This window comes from Hemiscyllium ocellatum, chromosome 9 (genome assembly GCF_020745735.1).
Source record: "Hemiscyllium ocellatum isolate sHemOce1 chromosome 9, sHemOce1.pat.X.cur, whole genome shotgun sequence".
Lineage (NCBI taxonomy): Eukaryota > Metazoa > Chordata > Chondrichthyes > Orectolobiformes > Hemiscylliidae > Hemiscyllium > Hemiscyllium ocellatum.
The window spans coordinates 49,861,704-49,881,323 of record NC_083409.1 but is presented as its reverse complement, the minus strand read 5'-3'; the positions used below and the strand labels follow the sequence as shown (position 1 = coordinate 49,881,323).

General features: G+C 38.4%; 1 protein-coding gene across 1 annotated transcript; it reads right to left on the bottom strand.

Annotated features, from left to right (window-relative positions):
* Positions 1–3,455: 3,455 nt before the first annotated feature.
* LOC132819024 (E-selectin-like) lies at positions 3,456–15,621 on the bottom strand. Its single transcript, XM_060830278.1, has 12 exons — positions 15,453–15,621; positions 13,330–13,423; positions 12,348–12,740; positions 11,909–12,016; positions 11,008–11,193; positions 10,699–10,884; positions 9,947–10,132; positions 9,361–9,546; positions 8,209–8,310; positions 6,424–6,451; positions 5,552–5,622; positions 3,456–5,357 (listed from the first exon to the last, which is right to left on the bottom strand). The coding sequence occupies exons 1-11, from the start codon at positions 15,453–15,455 to the stop codon at positions 5,568–5,570; spliced, it is 1,527 nt and encodes a 508-aa protein (XP_060686261.1). The 5' UTR covers positions 15,456–15,621; the 3' UTR covers positions 3,456–5,357; positions 5,552–5,567.
* Positions 15,622–19,620: the final 3,999 nt, after the last annotated feature.

Sequence of the window (19,620 nt, the reverse complement as noted above, 5' to 3'; positions counted from 1 at the left end):
GGTGTAATTTAGAATGACCAATTCACCTGACCTGTACATCTTTTGTGACTGTGGGAGAAAAACTGAAGCACCCGGAGGAAACCCACACAGACACGGGGAGAATGTGCAAACTCCACACAGACAGTCACCCAAGGCTGGAATTGAACTTGGGTCCCTGGTGCTGTGAGGCAGCAGTGCTAACCATTGAACCACCATGCTCTTCATATCAGTGTAGTTCTTTCCAAAGGGCAGTTTAATTCCCCAAATCGCAGGCTTTTATGAGATCCACAGAAACATAGTAAATAGTAACAGGAGTAGGCCATTCGGTCCTTCAAACCTGCTCTGCCATTAATTATTATCAGGGCTGATCATCCAACTCAATAGCCCCCCGCTTTCTCCCCTGATATCCTTTGATATCTTTAGGCCCAAGTGCTATATCCAATTCCTTCTTGAAATCATACAATGTTTTGGCCTCAACTGCTCTGTAGAGATAAATTCCACAGGCTGAAAACCCTCTGGGTGATGAAATTTCTCCTCATCCCAGTCTGAAATGGTTTACCCCTTATCCTTAGACTGTGACCCCTGGTTCTGGATTCCCCTGTCTTTGGGGACATCCTTTCTGTATTTACCTTGTCCACTTCTGCTTGAATTTTATAGATTTCTATGAGATCCCACCCCCCACCTCATTCTTCTGAACACCAGTGAATATAATCCTAACCTTTCCTCATTTGTCAGTCCTGCCATCCCAGGAATGTCTGGTAAACCTTTGGAACATTCTCTCTATAGCAGGAACATCCTTCTCCAGACAAGGAGACCAAAACTATACATAGTATTCTGTGTGCAATCTCACCAAGGCCCTGTACAATTGTGGCAAAGCATCCCTGCTTGAATCTTCTCACTATGTAGGCCAACATACTATTTACCTTCTTTACCACCCTTTTCATTTGCCTGCCTACATCAGCAACTGGTCTTGTTGACTTTCCCTCTCTCAGTTTATAGCCATTCAGGCAATAATCTGTGTTCCTATTTTTGCTGCCAAAGTTCGATAACCTCATATCTATTCACATTATGCAGCATCTGCCATGCATTTATCCAAACCTCAGTGATGCATCTCTGCATCATCCTCACATTCTAACCTTCCCATTCAGCTTAGTGACATCTGCAAATTTGGAGATATTACATTTAATTTTTTCATCTAATCTTAAGTATATATTGTGAATAGCTGGGGTCCTAGCCACTAATCCCTGGGCTACCTCATCAATCCTTCTTGCCATTTGAAAAAAAAGACTCATGTATTTCTACTGTTTGTTTGCTGTCTGATAATAAGTTTTCAATCCATCTCAATAAACTGCCCTCAATCCTGTGTGCTTTAACTTTACATGCTAATTTCTCTTGGGGGACTTTGGCAAAAGCCTTCTGAAAGTCAAAACAAACCATATAACACAGTCCTCACCCCCATCAAATGTATGAGTTACATTCTCAAAGAATTGTGGTAGATTTGTCAAGTATCTTATGAAAATCCATGCTGATGTTATCTGACCGTGCCATTGCTTTCTAAGTGATCTGCTATGAAGCCTTTTATATTGGTCTCTAGCATTTTCCCCACTGACCTATAGTTCTCAGTTTTCTCTTTACCTCCCTTTCTTAAATAAAAGGGTGACATTATTTACCTTCTAATCTGTAAAAACTGTTTCAGAGTCAATAGAACCTTGAAAGATGAAGACCAATGCATCCATTATTTCTAGGACCACTTCCCTAAATACCCTGGGATGCAAATATTCAAGCTCTGGAGATTTATCAGTCCGATCTTTCAATTTCCCCAACACCACTTCCCTGCTAATACTGATTTCTTTCAGTTTCTCCTTCTCACTAATCCTTGTGTTCTGCAACATGTTTGGTATGTTAACTCCAATGAAGAGTTACCTAGACTTGAAATGTTATCTTGCTCCCTTCTTACAGACGCTGCCTGATCTGCTGTGAATTCTACCATTTTCTTTGCTTTCAGTATACATTTAGTTGGTCAGCCATTTCTTTGTTTCCCATTATAATTTCCCCAGTTTCTGGTTGTAAGGGACCTACATTTGTATTCACCAATCTTTTTCTCTTCTTATACTTATGGGAACTTTTTCAGTTGGATTTTATGTTCTCCGCAAGCTTACTGTCATACTTGCATTTTCAATTTCTTTATCAATTCCTGTGAGAAAACTCCGCAAGGAAACAAGACCTGACAATTCAGCTTGCCTCTTGCTCTGAATGATCTCCATGTTGGAAGCCAGGCATCAACAGCTCAGGGCCCATTTCATAGGCAGCAGCTTCATGTACCCCAAGTCCGTGATATTGGCTTTCGACATGTGCTAGGCTCTAAGAACCCTCAGAACACATCCCTGATCCACTTGCAGGACACTTCTGCACTTCAAAGCTGGACCTCAGGCTGCATTAGCACCACTCATTGTAAAGCTGGAGCAAGGGCATTGTGTGCTCAGGGGCACACATTCAGTTCATAGACTAAATCAAGCTGCACCTCGTGCTCTTTGTGCACTGTCATTGCTGTCACTCAGTGTCACCCCCACCTGGATGCTCACTACATTTCTGTCCTGCACTGCATTGCCCTTATTTAAGTTTAGGGCACTGGTTTGAGACCTAAGTTGCCCTCCCTCAAACTGAATTTGGAATTCGACCACGTTATGATTGCTTGCCCAAGAGGATTCTTAACTATGAGATCTTTTATTAATCCCTCATCATAACATATTTAATATAGCCCGTTCTTTGGTACCGCTCTAAAGAAAATTCTGATACACTGAACATATTTGCCTTCCATCTTACTTTTGTCCATTTGATAGGTGCAGTCGATATGCTGATTAAAGTCACCTATGACATTCGTCATATCCTTCTTGCATATCTCCAGTAGTTCTGACTTCATAAATATCAGTGATTATAAGTGCAATGTATGATGATGTGGAATCAGATTTGGTGGAAATAAGAATAGCAAGGGATAGAAGACATGGGTGGGAGTTGTCTATAGGTCTCTGAAGAGTTGTTACATCATAGGATAAACTATAACTAAGCAATGAAAACAGTTTTCTCAAGACAATAACATTGTAAAAGTAAAATATGTGGCTGCCTGAAATCTGAAACAAACACAGAGAAATGTTGAAAAGATTCAGCCAGTCTGGCAGCAACTATAGAGAGAAATAAAGTTAACGTTTTGAGTCTGGTTTGACTCCCCTTCACAAGAGAGTTTCTCCACGATTCTCTGTGTTTGTTGCCTTGAGACAATCTAGTCAACTGATCTGATTGTTGTGTTGGGTTAGGCATAATTATTAATAATAGGCAAGGTATTAATCTCATGGCTAAAAACAGGCAATAAATGGACTGTTCAGTGTCCACACTGTGGGAAACTAAGAAAGCTATTGACAGCACAATCAGTTTATGACCAATCTTTTATTAGAATTATATGTACAAAGGTCAACCAAGGAATTATTCAACAACAGATATACAAATAAATTATATAATATACATGTACAATTATGTTAATTTATTAACGTGGACATCTTGAAAATATATTAGAAACATCTTAAACACTTTCCTCTTTCATACTTTCTGGTGAGCACCATGTAAAATGATATAATGAAGTTTTCCAATCTGTGTACTTTTTTACTTATATATATTTATTTTGTGAGGAAAAGCACTGCTGCAGAATGGAACAATTTTAAATTCCCATGTGCAATATTTTATGAACAGTGTTCGTGCTGCAACATTTTCTCTAACTGGTGTCTTTCTTCCACATAGATTTGTTTTTATCAGGTTATCTACAATCTTGTTGAATTACTCTCACAAAAATGTATGGGGTGTGGGGCAGCTAAATGTCTAAATGCATTATGTTATGGTCAATTTATTTGTTCTGTAATTTTCACACAAGATTACTTCATAACTAGCTTTTAGATTGAGAGGGAAGAACTTGGTGCGTTAATGGATTATCCAATTTCTATCAGATCGCCAAAACAAAAAATGCATTTGAACAACTCATGAATTGCAAGTGAGATATAGCTCTATGTTAACAGATCATAGTAACATCATGTCATGCACAGGTATAGAGCCATACAGATAACAGAAAGTCATAATGGAAATCACGCCGTAACTTCAGTTTGCCTGATGAGATGATGGTACAAATCTAACATTCACCTTTCATACACTATCTCAGCCATAGGGAGTAATTAAATAAACCAATAATAAATAAAAATGTGAACACAAATGTGTAACCAACATATACAGATATGGAAAGTGGATAAAACGTACAGAATAATACTATACATTCAGTGTTCATTGTGAATATTCACTTTGATTCTTAAAAGAATCATTTAGGTTGCTTATACTATCATATCTGATAAATGTCATTCTTCAACTTATTGGCAGTAAGGGGTTTGACTCTTTTACTATCCAGTTTGTTGTTCTCAATATTACCTTCTTTATTATTAATAATTAAATCCTTCTTTCCACGAGTGTTGTAACCAATTAATTTTGAAACAGAATTTTAGGTCTGTTGAAGATAGCTTTTATAAATCTTAAAATATGATGTAATGGACTTAAAGCATCAATTCAGACGTTAGGAAGCAATGTGCTCATAAAGTTCTGACTTTGGAAGTTCTATCAGAGCAAACCACTGGGCAGAGATTTGGAACGAAGGAAAATAAAATAGGGAACTAATCTGAGACTTGAAACAGAGGCTAAGGAGCAGGTCTGGATAAAGGCTGGTTTAGTGCCTTCATTGAAAGCATTGTGTGATCTGGAGTGTTTGCTTGTATTACTAGTGATAGCTGTTTCTACACGTGACAACTCAGCATACCCTTTAGTGTATTTGTATTTTCTGTACCAGGGACCAAAGCCTTCGCTAATGCACACATTCTACGCAGTAAACAAATTGTGCAAATCATAGCAGATTGTAATCTATTCTGACAATTTATCACTGATCTAACAAAGAACTAGATTCCAATCATTGGACTGCTGTCTCCTTTAAGTGGAAGCGATTCATTTTTAAACTGTCCATTGTCATCACATCTCTAGTTAGCCTTTATAAAAAGTGACAAGTTTATCATTAATGTATAGGTAGAGGCTTTCATTTAATCCTGTGATTGTAAACACACATCACAAGTATGGGTAACTTTACATGATGAATTGGGTAGTAAAGTTTGGTGCCTTATCATTTGCATTTGTAACTCTGACCGATGGAACATTGCTGTCAATTAAATGAACTGAATTCTGATGGAAGAGGAGATCCACCTGTTCAGAATTGGTACCAAGGTCTTGCAATGTTGAAGCTACAAAATGAATGATCTTGAAAATTCTTGTTTTTCTCTTGTTTACAAAAAACTGTCAACGACCTATATTAAGAAATGAGCACATAGTTAGATATCTTTGGCATTCTGCCCAAATAGCTGTGCACTTACAATCTAAAGAAGAAATCAGCTTTAAGTTAATCAGAAACTACTAAGGATTGCAATGTAGCTATCTCATTATTCACATCAGAGAACTCTAATATTGGTTCATGTTGATCAGTTAAGCATAGATCTCTTACCTCAACACATGCTGCCCTACACCTCCTCATATGCTGTGTAAGTTTCTCTTGGTAAATTCTGTTTTTCATTGCTGTGAAAAGGAAACAATGTCTTAATTAGCAGTCATATTGAATTTACTTGTTCATTAATAAGTTTCAAAAGTTGCCCCCCTCCCATTGCCCCAGTAGTGCTGACTTTTTCACAGGTATTAACCACCAACATTAACCTGTGAGCCTAGATGCCACATTTCAGTAAAATATATCACAGACAATCTCAGCCATGTCCAACCCTCTAGGTGACGTGCCTTTCCATGGTTAACGACAGTGATTTTAACCAATTTGGATTCTTTGGCTTTGTTTCATCTATAGCTCAAAAATGTGTTGCTGGAAAAGCGCAGCAGGTCAGGCAGCATCAAAGGAGTAGGTGAGTCGACATTTCGGGCATAAGCCCTTCTTCAGTTATGAAGAAGGGCTTATGCCCGAAATGTCGATTCTCCTGCTCCTTTGATGCTGCCTGACCTATTGCGCTTTTCCAGCAGCACATTTTTAAGCTCTGATCTCCAGCATCTGCAGTCCTGACTTTCTCCCAGTTTGTTTCACCTATCTCTGCATTTTTCCAGCTAAGAGCAGTTAATTCAGAGCAAACTCAGTGACACCAGTACTTTCCTAGTTTATAAGGCTCAAATTATATAATGGATGTTGCGAATAGTGACTGAGATGTCAGGGTATATATTCACTTTAATGTACAAATCCAGTTCATATTGTTTCGTAAATACAATCCTAGCATCTCTTGCACTGAGTTTACATAAATACATGCAGAAGAGATAACATTTAAAAGTATTCATGTTGCATCTCACTTCTAAAAAAGCTGATTTAAAAAATGCAAGTTTTACCTTAAAAGTGAAAACTTCTCTGCTTGTGCTAGAAGGGAGAGAGAGAAATAAAATCAATTGAGTTTGTTTTCCCTCAAAACAGAGCATCCAAGCTGAGGCATTATGTTTACCAAACAACATTGTGCTACTGAGAGTTGGATATTTAAATAAACTGTCTTCAAAACAAATTACAAGCAATTCTGGATCACAATTAAACTTGGTGTAACTGTGGCAAATGGCTTATTGCAGCATAGGATTTATTACCAGAAGGAGATTTTTGAAAATCACTATTTTCACAATTTCTCCTACATTGTGGTACTTCACACCAAACTGCACTACAAACAGTATGGGTACAAATTTGCACTGAGGTCACAGGGTTTTACTACAGAGCCAGATCATTTTCAAAATGATAAAGTCCTCACTAGAAAGAGGCAAATTCTCATCTGCATTTAAATCTACAGCAAGCAAAAATAAGTAATATCATTCCAGGCAGGCACTAATCCCCTGAAGCAGTTCTCTCAAGGAGAACTGTATGTAAATGCACATTTCCACAAGCCCACAGTGTTCGGACTTACATGGACAGGAAAATCAGTGCGTTATAATGGAATATGTTACCAAAGAACACACCCAGCATCACAACTGAGCACTTCCAAAATCAGTCTGAGGCAACAAAAAAAAGAGGGAAACTTTCTCCAGTACATCTACATGCGCTATCTTGCCTTTACTTTGCCAACTATTCATAAGGCTTTGCTCATTGAGATGGCTAATTTAAGCCATAGAATGGACAGTTTTGATTTGTGGACCATTCTCAATAAATACAGAGAATGACTGTCATACTATGCATTTTAGCTGGATTCAGGCCCAGGACCTGGAAAAATATGTTGTCCACACCTCCCTTTTTCATTATTTTGTTAATTTCTAATTTTGCTTTTGACAAATGTAACATTTACTGTTCATAGTATTTTTTAATCTGAGGAAAGACTCCACCCATAAAACAGGAAACCCTTGATGTTTATCAATACAACACCAAGCAAGAGGTGTTGGTAAGCACTTCGTAACTTCTAATAGATTTCTTATTTCCAGATTGCTTGGAATAAACTAGATAAGTGTTGGAATCACACTTCATGGTCATATCAATAAACATAAACTACACCCACATCATTGTGGAAAATTTATCTGTCTGGAATTTTAATAAAGGTGTAAATTTAATGAATTATATGGCAAAAATGTCATTTTTTAAAACATGTTGACATGTTCATTATTAGAATCACATAATGATTTCAATCTCTTTTTTTGTATTCTTATACCTTAGGATTTATTTAAGTTGTTATATTTTTGCCCATGTTTCCCCACTGGATTCCAATCTCTACCTTCCATAATGGATATAATACACAGCATCAAGCAATTGTATTTAACAATCTAGTTGAGGGCAACAGCAGACTGAGATTTGTGTTTGAGGGGAATGAAGTTAAATGGTAAATGGATTGCTAATTCTTTCAAATAGACATAAAGGCAATAAATGACAAGGCAATAGGAACAATATGTATGATAGAGAGAGAGAGAGAGAGACAGACAGACAGAGAGAGAGACTGTATGTACATGCACGTGTATCTGTATGTGTGTGAAATAATATCACTGTACACATCAAGAATAGGGCAAGCTCGAAAGCTCAGTTCAACCATGACACATTATATAAGAAATAGGCTATCAAAAACACTTTTAATAAATGTCAAAGAATTGAAGTCTGATCAAAACAGTATACAGGAAACTGTAACCATAGAAAACGATTAGCTGAAGTATATTTACCTTTCTTTTTGAGCTGTCTTGCTATCCAGGCTATCAATGTCAAAGCAGAGATACCAGATGCAGTAACAGATGCAGTTAAAATAGATATAAAGGGAGCATTACCTGTGGACAGATGGAAAACTAACACTTTACAACATTTCATGGATGAGTTAACTTGAATTGAAATCTATATACAGAATGAATATTACAATCCAAGCACAGTTATAATGATTTTACTTTGAATTATGCGGATAACATGAATATGACTTGACACTCCACTTTTAAAGGTGTGTTTTGTGTTTAGATCCCTTTTACGCTAAAAAAATTAAATTCTATTTAACAGTGGGCTCGACAATTGGTGATCGGTGCTGATCATTCTGTAGTTGTTCTGTACTCCAGTCTACCTAACCCTCAGAACTTGTAGCTTCAGTACAGATGATGTAACTTCTTGAGCTGTAAACACAATCTCCAAGCGGGCTGAGAACAATCAATGAATTCTTGTCTGGGAACCGATAGAGTTGTACATTTTCCAGTTGTACGCAAACCAAAATGCTCTTTCTACTGTCATTTACTCTGCTCTTCTTCACAATTCCAATTTCTTTCATGCATCATTTTCTTATCACTGTGAACTAATGGATCCAATCATTCTTTCATGACATTTCACCTTGCTAAGCCCCTGTGTCTGTGATTTTCCCATTTAACATCTTGCCATTTTTGCTTTTTCTCCCTTTCTCTGCAACATGTCACCAGGACTGTCCATTCCAATGTTAATAATTTATTGCTTGACAGGCTAATTTAGTTCAATTTAGCTCTGTTACAGAAAAGGAAGGTTTATTTTGATAATTTAACAACTTTGATTAGTCATTAACAAATATAGCGACCTGTCAGGATCATTGATTTTGAACTATCTGCTACACTCCCAAGGGCCCATATACTGACATAAATGTACCTTTCCAACACACAGCTTTCAGTTTCAAGGTTTACAATTACTCAGTTTAGCATATTCTCTAGTGGGAAAGCATACAGAATTAATGTAAGTAAAAACGTTAATTCATGATTGTCTTAACGTTAATCTCAGCTTCTCTTGTCTTTTTCTAACAAAATATATGTTGAAAATTCTCATGGTCTATTCAACACTTTTCCTTTTAGAACATTCAATGCTATTTACTCTACCTTCACAGCTGGGAATCGGTGCTGACCATTTTCCTGATGCTCCACACTCCAGTCTGACTGATCCCCGGAGCCCAAACCCTTCAGCACAGCTGAAGTCACATGTTGAGTTGTAACTGAATGCTCCAACAGGATGAGAGCAGTTCATTTTTTCTTGTTTGGGAGTCACCAGAGTTCTACATTTCACAACTGAAACAAGATCAAAACAATGCAAGTTAATACATATACATGCAAAAGCTCCAAAAATGAATGTCATTCATATTTAGTATATTCAGTCAATAAGCGATTACAAGTTCCTATTAACATTCCTTAGAAAACTGGGGGACGTAACATCCCATGTGCTTTCAGCTGGAGTGAAGATGTTGAGGTTGAGAATAGACAGTCACTGGAAAAGGTGCAGAAAGTAGGCAACAATAGCAGGTGAAACGTCAGGAAAAGACAGACCAGTTAGACACGGACTGCATGCTGGAGAGGACAGACAGTGACATGCAGAAATGCAGTGAAAGGAGACTGATTCCTGTAGCTATTTGTCAACCGTGGCTACACATGGATGGATGGATGGATTTCTGAGTATAGGTTCACGTGTTACCTTCACAGCTGGGAATCAGTGCTGACCATTCTCCTGATGCTCCACACTCCAATCTGTCTGATCCTCGGAGCTCAAACCCTTCAGCACAGCTGAAGGCACATGTTGAGTTGTAACTGAAATCTCCGATGGGATGAGAGCATTCCTTGAATCCATGTGTGGGAACTTCTAGAGCTGCACATTTTTTAACTGTAATAAAAAAAAGTGATGCTTATTGTAATGTGTCTTCATGACAGGTGTGAATTATCAGCTGGGATTGAATGAGGAGATGGTGGCCCCACTGATGGACGAGAACATCAGGAACATGCCTGCCTCTGTTATCCCTGAAGCCTGGTGCACTGATTAGGTATAGGATTGTTGTTCCCATCCCTGTTTCAGATTGAGCTCGCATTATTAACCATTCCCATTTCCTTGATGTACTTTTTTCCTGGCATTATCAACCAATGAATCCAATCATTTTTTCACACATTTCATCCTGTAAATCTCTCTTCTCTATTTTCTCATTTTATAGCTTACACTTATTTTTTGACAGTTCTACTCAGTTCAGTTTAGCTCTGGTACAGGGAAGTTATAAATTTAATTAACCTATTTTCTGGGGAGAAATTATACAGGAGTAAATTAACCAAATAATTAAGTCATCGTGATCTTTCAGTGTCAATCTTGGCTTCCCTTGTCTTTACATAATATCTCTTTAAACGTTTAGCTCTCTGGTAAACAGTTTTCCTTTTTTATGTTTAGGGTTGATTTTCTCTCACCTTCACAGCTGGGAATCAATGCTGACCATTCTCCTGATGCTCCACACTCCAGTCTGTCTGATCCTCGGAGCTCAAACCCTTCAGCACAGCTGAAGTTACACGTTGAGTTGTAACTGAAATCTCCAATGGGATGAGAGCACTTCATAAATCCTTGCTCGTGTACCTCAGGCTCTCCACATCTCTGAACTAAAACATAAAAATTATGAGATTGAATAAAAGCTGAAAAACCTTGATCGATAATAGTTCATCACGTCTTTAACTTTACTAAATCTGTTTCTTAATGTTTTCTCTCTAGGGCTAGGCCCATACCTTCACAGTGGGGGGTCATCGCTGTCCACTTTCCTGTTGCATTGCACTGGAGCGTCTGTGAGCCCTGCAGTGTAAACCCTGCAGCACAGTGGAAGTCACACGTCGAGCTGAAGCTGAAGTTTCCATTAGGATGGGTGCAGCTCATCGTCGCTTGGTCAGGAACATTGAGGGTGATACACTGTTCAACTGCACAGGGGAAATTGGAATAACTCATTGTAATTTTTGACATAGAGTGAAGTGAGACTGCCCCACATGAGGGTTTTGGATTAACAAATGAAGACTGATCATTTGGCGGGAAATAGTGAAAAGGACTGACATTAACCACATAACAACATCCATTACTAAGTTAAATGTTAACAAGAAGAGGAAAAGTTTACACAGGCAAAAATAAAACTGGTATAGGGAAACAGCTTATAATTCAGATTATCGATGGATAGAGAAAGAGGATTCTATATGTACCATAAATGCTTAGAATCATAAAATCCTGACAGTGTGGAAAGAGAACATTCAAGTCTACACTGATCCTCAAATAGCTTTCCACCAATCTCCGTAACCCTGCTTTTCCCATGGTTAGCCCACTTAGCCTGCACATCCCTGGACACTATGGGTAATTTATCATGGCCAATCCACCTAACCTGCACATCCCTGGACACTATGGGTAATTTAGCATGGCCAATCCACTCTAACCTGCAGATCTTTGGACTGTGGGAAGAAACCAGAATGCCCAGAGAAAACCCACGCAGTCAAAGGGAGTACATGCGAACTCCTCACAGACAGTTACCCAAGGCTGGAATTGAACCCAGGACCCTGGCAGCAGGGCTAACCACTGAGCTACCATGACTTGGCTATGTTATTTTATACAAGCTATTTCATTCACTCTGTAAAGGTAATATATCCTTACCATATTCACAGTCTCGTCCATAGTATCCATCATTACATATACATGTGTAATTGTTGATTTCCTCCACACATTGTCCATGAGCACTACATGAAGTAGGAGTGCATGAAGCTGAAAAAGCAATTCAGAAATCCATGCATATTACTCACTGTTATATACAAATATAAGCACAATTTAACTTCTATAGAGTCAGTGCAATTCAATAGTGACATTGTTATATTGGACAGGCCTTAAACAATTTCTTTTATCATATATACATGCTAAGTACAAAATACGTTGGTCCATGCAAATTATAAATTGGGATTAACTTAATGCTTAACCTCGTGACTAAAGATAATATACATTTATTCTATTTTAGTTAGAGAGGGCACTTGAAAGATTAGCATGATCATCATGGTAACACAGGGCAGTGTTTAAGATAACCTTTGGTCATTCTCCTTACCTTCATAACACAGAGGTCTTTTCCTGTTTTTGCAGTTGATATCGTTCCATTTCCCAGAATCAGCAGATCTTTTTATATATATTTCTACACAGTCTTCATTGCCATTTTCTCCTTTGTTATTTGGCTCACCAAAAGCCCAGTTCTCTGCTTCTTTGGTGAGAGTTTTATTAGTACCAACCCATGTCCAGCTGCCATTTATTTTTCTTATTCCAATCCAGTAGTAAGATTTTGAAAAAGGTAGGGTTTTATTCAAATACTCAATTTCTTTTGCATTCTGGATTGCAACTAGATCTGTGTATTTTTGTTGACAGTAGCTTCTTGCATTGTCCCAGGGCATATTTTCTTCAATAGTTTCATAGGTCCAGCCATGGATTCTCTCTAGAAGCATTAGTTCTGTTAAGAAAAGAACAGTTCTGATAAATGATGCAGGTAAGTATTCTTTCCATGGCTTGAATTAATTTGTTTCCCTACTTCCATGTTTTGTTTTGTACTAAATGTTTCATTTGTTATCTCTTGTGAATATGTTAGGAAATGGAACTCTTTCATACTTCTGGCTCTAATGTCAAAACTGAGCATTCTCAACTCAGGAGGAAGGAAGAGTTCCTTTGCCTGTACCCCTGTCCCAGGAATGAATTCCATCTGTGTCAATCTGATACTTTTTGCATTTCCTATAAAATCATTCAGTTTTTTTTTCTCAGTAAGGCTATTGTTAGCTCCAATTAGTGCAGAATTAAATTACATTCTGGTGCATACCTATTAGAAATGAGGCCTGAATAGCCACTAGATGGAGGATCCTGAACAAGAATTCCAAATGTGAAAGCTCAGTATCTAACATTATAAACCGTCAAGCTCATATAAGTTTCTGGTTTGCTAGCTCTTCTTGCATTTCAAGAACATTCATCTCAACGCAAGACAGTGCATGGAGTATGATAGGTATCACCCGTATCAAAAAAACTTGAATTTTACATTGCTCATATCTTACCAAGGATGACGATGGTGAAGAGCCACAGTTGACTTCCACTCCTCTGAGTCAATGGAGATTGTTGGTTTACCTTATTTGCCATTTTGCTGTTGGCCTACATAGAATAAGCTATGGTTAATAATTTTCAAAGTAGAATAGATTGGGTATGTAAAAATCAGAATAAATATGTAATATTGAAGTTCTACTTCTCATCATATTTTCTATTTTAAATAAGAAGCCTGTAGCACTCCTTGTTCAATACATTAAAAAGATGAGGATTGATGTTATGCTGTGCATTTCACAGGCTAAGTTTCCATCAAATACCCAAGGAAATCTCATCCATGTACATTAAACAACTGTACACTTAATACTGAAATACCAAACTATAATTTCTCCTGCACTATAACTGTGTGGGCTTGATGCATTCATTTCAATTCATAATGGTACCAGCCTGTATATTGAAGCAGTCTTCACTTGTGATGGATGAATATAGCTATCTCCACTGTAAAGCTAAAACTTATTAGAAATGCAGTTGTTATATTCTTCCTATGAAGAATAACAATGTCATCATCACAACCAGTGTGAAATATCAGAAGTTTTTACTCACAGAATTTTTGAACTTCATTTTGAATTTTATCAGAAATAGATTGCCCCATCAGCTATCTGTTGACAATACAGTTTAACCAGTGTCTGGCTATGGGATAGTGACATTGGTGCACATGTATAGAGCTCCAATTTTCCTAAGTCAGCCATGGGCATATAACGACTTCATAACTTGACATTTCTAGTTCCACATCACTCTAAGGAGATACCAATCTCTTATCAGTAACTGTGCTCAGACTATTATCATATCAACAGCAGCTGTAACATAATAGAGGATTAGCCAGTATGGAGCTTCTGGAGAGCCAGCATTTAATTGTTACAAGTGTGTGTTCTTTGTCGCTGGTCATTTTTCTACAGTGTGCATATGTATAAATTACTAATAGGTCCTGAAAATATTTATAAGCATGTGATTAACAAGGAGAGAGGGATTAATTACATTGTAGGAAAATAACAATTTTGTGAAAGGTTGGCGGAAGGGTTTGTCAGCATTATTTTGTTACAATATTCAGGGTTAAAAACACTGGGAAATGAACTTGAACAAGCAATTTGCAACAAGTTTGCTCTCAGTTTTCTGAGATTGCTTATCTTCAGAACCTGGTTTAGCTGTTTGGTGTCAGCTGATTTGTACCAGCCTGTCTAGTGCAGGTTGAAAACAGATCATCTGTTACCCTCTCTAAAGATTACAACATCTGACTGGTTTGTTGAGATCACTTGATCACTGTAACCATCCTTCTTCCTGAAGGAAATTGTTTTGTTTCAGTTCAATGAAAACACAGAATCTTTTTCTTAATCTCAGATATCCTATTTTGACAGGCAGTGAAATTAACACCACAGCTTGAATATAATTTAAATCCAAAGACCACCAATTATTAAGAAATCTATGCATTACAGTTTCATTATTTTTGCACCTATCATTATACTTTCTTGGGATTATTTACCTCTCCTATGCATGTGCCCAACTTCTAATGGGGCATTGTCCAGAAGATAGATTGGAAACATTTTAAATATTTTGGGTTTAGAGATGGGTCTCTTTTTTACCCAAACAGTACAAATTTTGCATCGAGTCTCAATATAATTTGAAGCCTGAATATTTTGATTTAAATGGTTCCTGACCCAGTGATAAATTCCTGACTGGTTTTACACTAATAGACAATAAAGGTAGCTTTTCTCTTCCTTACTTTAGTTCCCATTAGCTGATCTAATTTGGGGCTCAGGCTAGGGACCACAAAGATCTTCAACACTGGGCTCAGGAGAAGACAAATTTGCCGGAGAATCCCAGTCTAGATTGCTATCCAATAGCATCAACTGAACAATACTTTGTTTTGTCACTGGATGACAAGACAATTTGACCTCAACTGTGATGACCTTGACATTGATTATTTTGTTTGCGGCAATATGTGAAGTGTGACTATAGGACCACACTTCAGAGACAAAGGTAGGAGAAAAGAACTTTGAAACAATCAATAAAATAACATTTGATAAAACTATTCAAAGAATTTGGATGTATTAAAGCACATAGCCTTAGTTGTATTCTGGCTTACCATGACAGATTTGGACTGAGATCACTGCCTTTGATCCTGGTGCTTGGCAAATGTACAGTTGAAGTTCGCCTGATTTTCAGTGAAGGTTTCTGGCTGTCTATCTGCACAGAAGAGAAGCAATGCCCAAAAGGATTATCTTTGCAGACTGACATGTTCACTGCAGCTGCTAGCTTAACTTTATATCCTTGTTCATGCAAGCAATTACACAACTTCCTGGCTTTCCCAGAAAATTCCCAGTGACGCTGGCTGATTAGAATAAAATCAACGGAACTCCTCTCTGAAATACCCCAAGGTATAAGGACAGACATCAAAGATTTTATCTGTCGCCTATTATGAAACACATGCAGCCATCTTTTGTTACCTGTCATTTTCTTATTTTCTGTACAACCTTTCAACAAAATTAGGATTATAACTCAAAGTATTTGGTCATCTGAGTATACTGCAATGAAACCGAATTAAACTTCAAATCTCATAGCCTCTCCAGCACTGTTCCCATTCATTCAGTATACCTGTGTAATATCAGCCATGTCTCCCAGTAGCAACTCTTTACGCCTTTTAAGATCACTAACCATTTGTCCATCCAGCATTTTCTGTATGACACCACTGATGGTCAAGCCTTTACTGTTTCAGCATTAAACGCAATTTTTAAAAATAAATCGTTCTGCTTTTGCACCTCTTTTTAATTAATTTTTAAAAATTTGATTAAAAACTATTCTGAAGTGTGATAAGGGATGCAGTTTGACATTGTTTTGTGGGGGGGGGGATGTCATAAGAAAGCATGCACTAAAATATTTCATGGAATGAAAAGATAACTTTTTGATATTTCTAATCATCCTGTTCACATATGCTTCAAGAGTTCTGTGAAGCAGTTAGGTCTTGAACCTGGGACACTTAGTTCAGAGGTAGGGACACTACCACGGCATCAAAAGAGTCCCCTTCTTACTCCTTGCATGTTAATTACATTTTAATTGTATGTCAGAGATGGTCACTAACTGGCATTTCACTTGCGTCCCAATTAATGGAAGTAGATTGAAGCTGTGATTATTGAGTAATGAGGTAATGTTTGGAACATGTATTTTGGTAAATACGTGTTTAGAAAAGTGTGCAGCTATTGGTTTCTGCTCTCTCCTTTAACACATGACCATCTGGTGTGTAACCATCCTTGGAAGGAATACATTCAATCTTCACTTTATTAACTGAATTTCCAGTGAATGTTACCAGGCTATTCAACCAGGGGGCGAAAATTAAGAGAACTTGGTCTTCGAGCATCCACTAGTGTCCTTTTCACCTATCCTTGTCACCCATACAATTACCTCCTCTATCCTGTAGACACTGGCTTTTCCTTGGGTGTAGTTCCATTGTGGCAAATACCAATTTTCCATCTTCCCAACGTAGCAATGTTCATATCTAAGTATAAAAGGTGACAGTCAGCTGTTTCTGCAATGGTGGCACCAAAGCTGGGTTTGATCATATCCTGACTGGACGTTTTGGAGTCTGTGGATACTCATCAGGAACCTAGTTCCTGGCCAGGTTTCCTTTTCTCAAATTTCACTATCCTGGCCAGAGATATCCGGACTCTGCACGGGCAAGAAATTGAATCTGGGGATTTTCCTGAGCTGCATGGATTAAGCGCAAATTGCGTTTGGCCCTGGAAGGAATCTATAGTCTGCTTTTTGTATTCCAGTACGTGGCTGTGTGTTAAAAGACCTATTTAAAACAAACATTTCCGTTAGTTTGTATGAGTGTTAAGAGAAAAGAAATTCCAGGCTGACAGCCAAAAGTGCACTGCATCTCTCCTGACAGTAATTGACGGTATTTCATCAAGGCAGGAAACGAATACTTGTCTAAATAAAGGCTTCTTTGTCCTCTTCCTGTTAGACAGCCTGCCGCTAGTTACAGGCTGAAGAAATTGTTGAACAGAGCTGGGAATTACCTACTTTAATCCTTTTTAAAGTTAATGCAAATCTTGTTCTATTTTTGTTGTTATCACATACTCTGGATGAAAGACAAACGCACACTCCAATCTAATACACATTGATGTTTGTGCTTCCGTATTTATGGAATTCTTCAAAATAAAATAAATGCATTTCTCCCAATTCATAAATATCTTGTCAGTTCTTGTATTTATGCAGTATTCAAAGGTCAAGTCAATTTAATTGATACCTCCTGTAATGAAAATATTGCAATAGATCTGTACTTCTAGTAGCATCTGTTGAGTGAGAAACAGAGGTACCAAGGCAGCTAGATGACCTTCCATCTGAATGTAAGTGTAGTGATTCTAATAAGGCCAGCCAGTTGGACCTCACAGAATATGAGTTCCCTGATTGGGCTGTTTTGTGGTCCAATCAGGGAGCCCTGTCTGATAGATATAAACAGGTGGCTGATATCTTTCCCTCAGGGACCTGGGGTGGAGGGTGGTATATGCAGCAGTCCCTTACAACTGCAGATTGCGGTGGGTCATGGACTCCCAGCCCAACTGCTTATTTTGCAGCACTGTAGAGTTTGTGTACCATATATGGGTTGGTTGGATTTGCACTCCTTTTTTAGTTACTTGAAAAACCTTTGGTTATGTTTCTGATGGCATTTCAGTCCCACGGTCCTGGTATTTGGGCGCCAGATGTGGAAGGGGTGTTGGCAGATTGGAAACTCCCCTCGTGGGTCTGCTCCTGGGCTGGCCAGGCTGGCTATAAACAGGTACAGGCAGTGGGCTGTGGAGGGGGATCAATTCTGCTATCTGCCTGCCCCTCTTCCAGAGTTACATTCGAGCCCAAATGTCAGCGTCCACCAACACTCTCAACGTTTATACGGAAAGGTGGGTACTGCAGGGGATGGGCTGCTTTATCTCCCCCTCCAATCCTATTTTGATTTAGACCTCACATTTCTTCCTAACCACCTCCTTCACTTTTTGACGTAAGTATTGCCCTAATCATGCTTTGCTCATTAATGTTTCCCTAGCCATATGTGTGTTTTCCTGGTGGTGTAAAATACAGAATAAAGTCTTTGTACAATGGTGTCTTTTTACTGTATCACTACGTTAAAAATAAGGAACAGGAGCATCAGACATCCTCTTCACTCTGAGAGTTGGCTTTGAGGGAGCTGGATCAATATTAAGGACTCTCCACGTGTAAATAAAGAGTGACTCAGTGGAGTTATTTCAGTAAGTATAGTGTCTGTGTTTGCTGTACATATGCAATGTTCCTGGGTACAGTAACCTAGATGCATTTAAGAAGAAACTAGCTAAGTACAGGCAGGAGTGAGAGGATCAAAAGTGTTAGCTGAAAGGTATCTTCAATTGCACCTTTGCTTTCCTACCCAATCCTCATATCTCTTGTTTCCCTAGAACCCAAAGTCCTTTCTATCATTGTTAATTCATACCCAACAAATCTGCACCATGACTATCTGAAAGGAGAATGTTAAAAATTCACAGATCTTTGAGTGAGAAGATTTCCCCTCAGCTAAATGGCAATTAAGCAGCTAATCCTGAGACTTGTAGGCCTTACTCCTTCTTGATTCTGCAGTCAGCCAGCTGCAGAGCTGGGCTGAGAGATGGCAAATGGAGTTTAATGCAGAAAAGTGTGAGGTGATTCACCTTGGAAGGAGTAACAGGAATGCAGAATACTGGGCTAATGGTAAGATTCTTGGTAGTGTAGATGAGCAGAGTGATCTTGGTGTCCATCTACATAGATCCCTCAAAGTTGCTACCCAGGTTGGGTGGGACATCAAGAAGGCATATGTTGTGTTAGCTTTTAGAGTAGTGGGATCGAGTTCTGGAACCATGAGGTCATGCTGCAGCTGTACAAAACACTGGTGCGGCCGCACTTGGGAGTATTGCATGCAGTTCTGGTCTCTGCATTATAGGAAGGATGTGGAAGCTTTGGAAAGGGTTCAAAGGAGATTTACTGCTTGGTATGGAGGGAAGGTCTTACGAGGGAAGGTTGAGGGACTTGAGGCTATTTTCGTTAGAGAAAAGAAGGTTAAAAGGTGACTTAATTGAAACATATAGGATAATCAGAGGGTTAGATCGGGTGGACAGTGAGAGCCTTTTCCTTGGTGGGTGATGGCTAGCATGGGGGGATTTTAAATTGAGGGGTGATAGATATAGGACAGATGTCAGGGATAGTTTCTTTACTCAGAGCATAGTAGTGCATGGAACGCACTGCCTGCAACA

Coding starts and splice junctions, on each gene's coding strand:
- LOC132819024 (XM_060830278.1), bottom strand. Junction 10,133..10,698: donor ATTGATTCCCAGCTGTGAAG/GTGAGAGAAAAT, acceptor TTTTTATTACAG/TTAAAAAATGTGCAGCTCTA. Junction 5,623..6,423: donor GAGAAGTTTTCACTTTTAAG/GTAAAACTTGCA, acceptor TCCTTTTCACAG/CAATGAAAAACAGAATTTAC.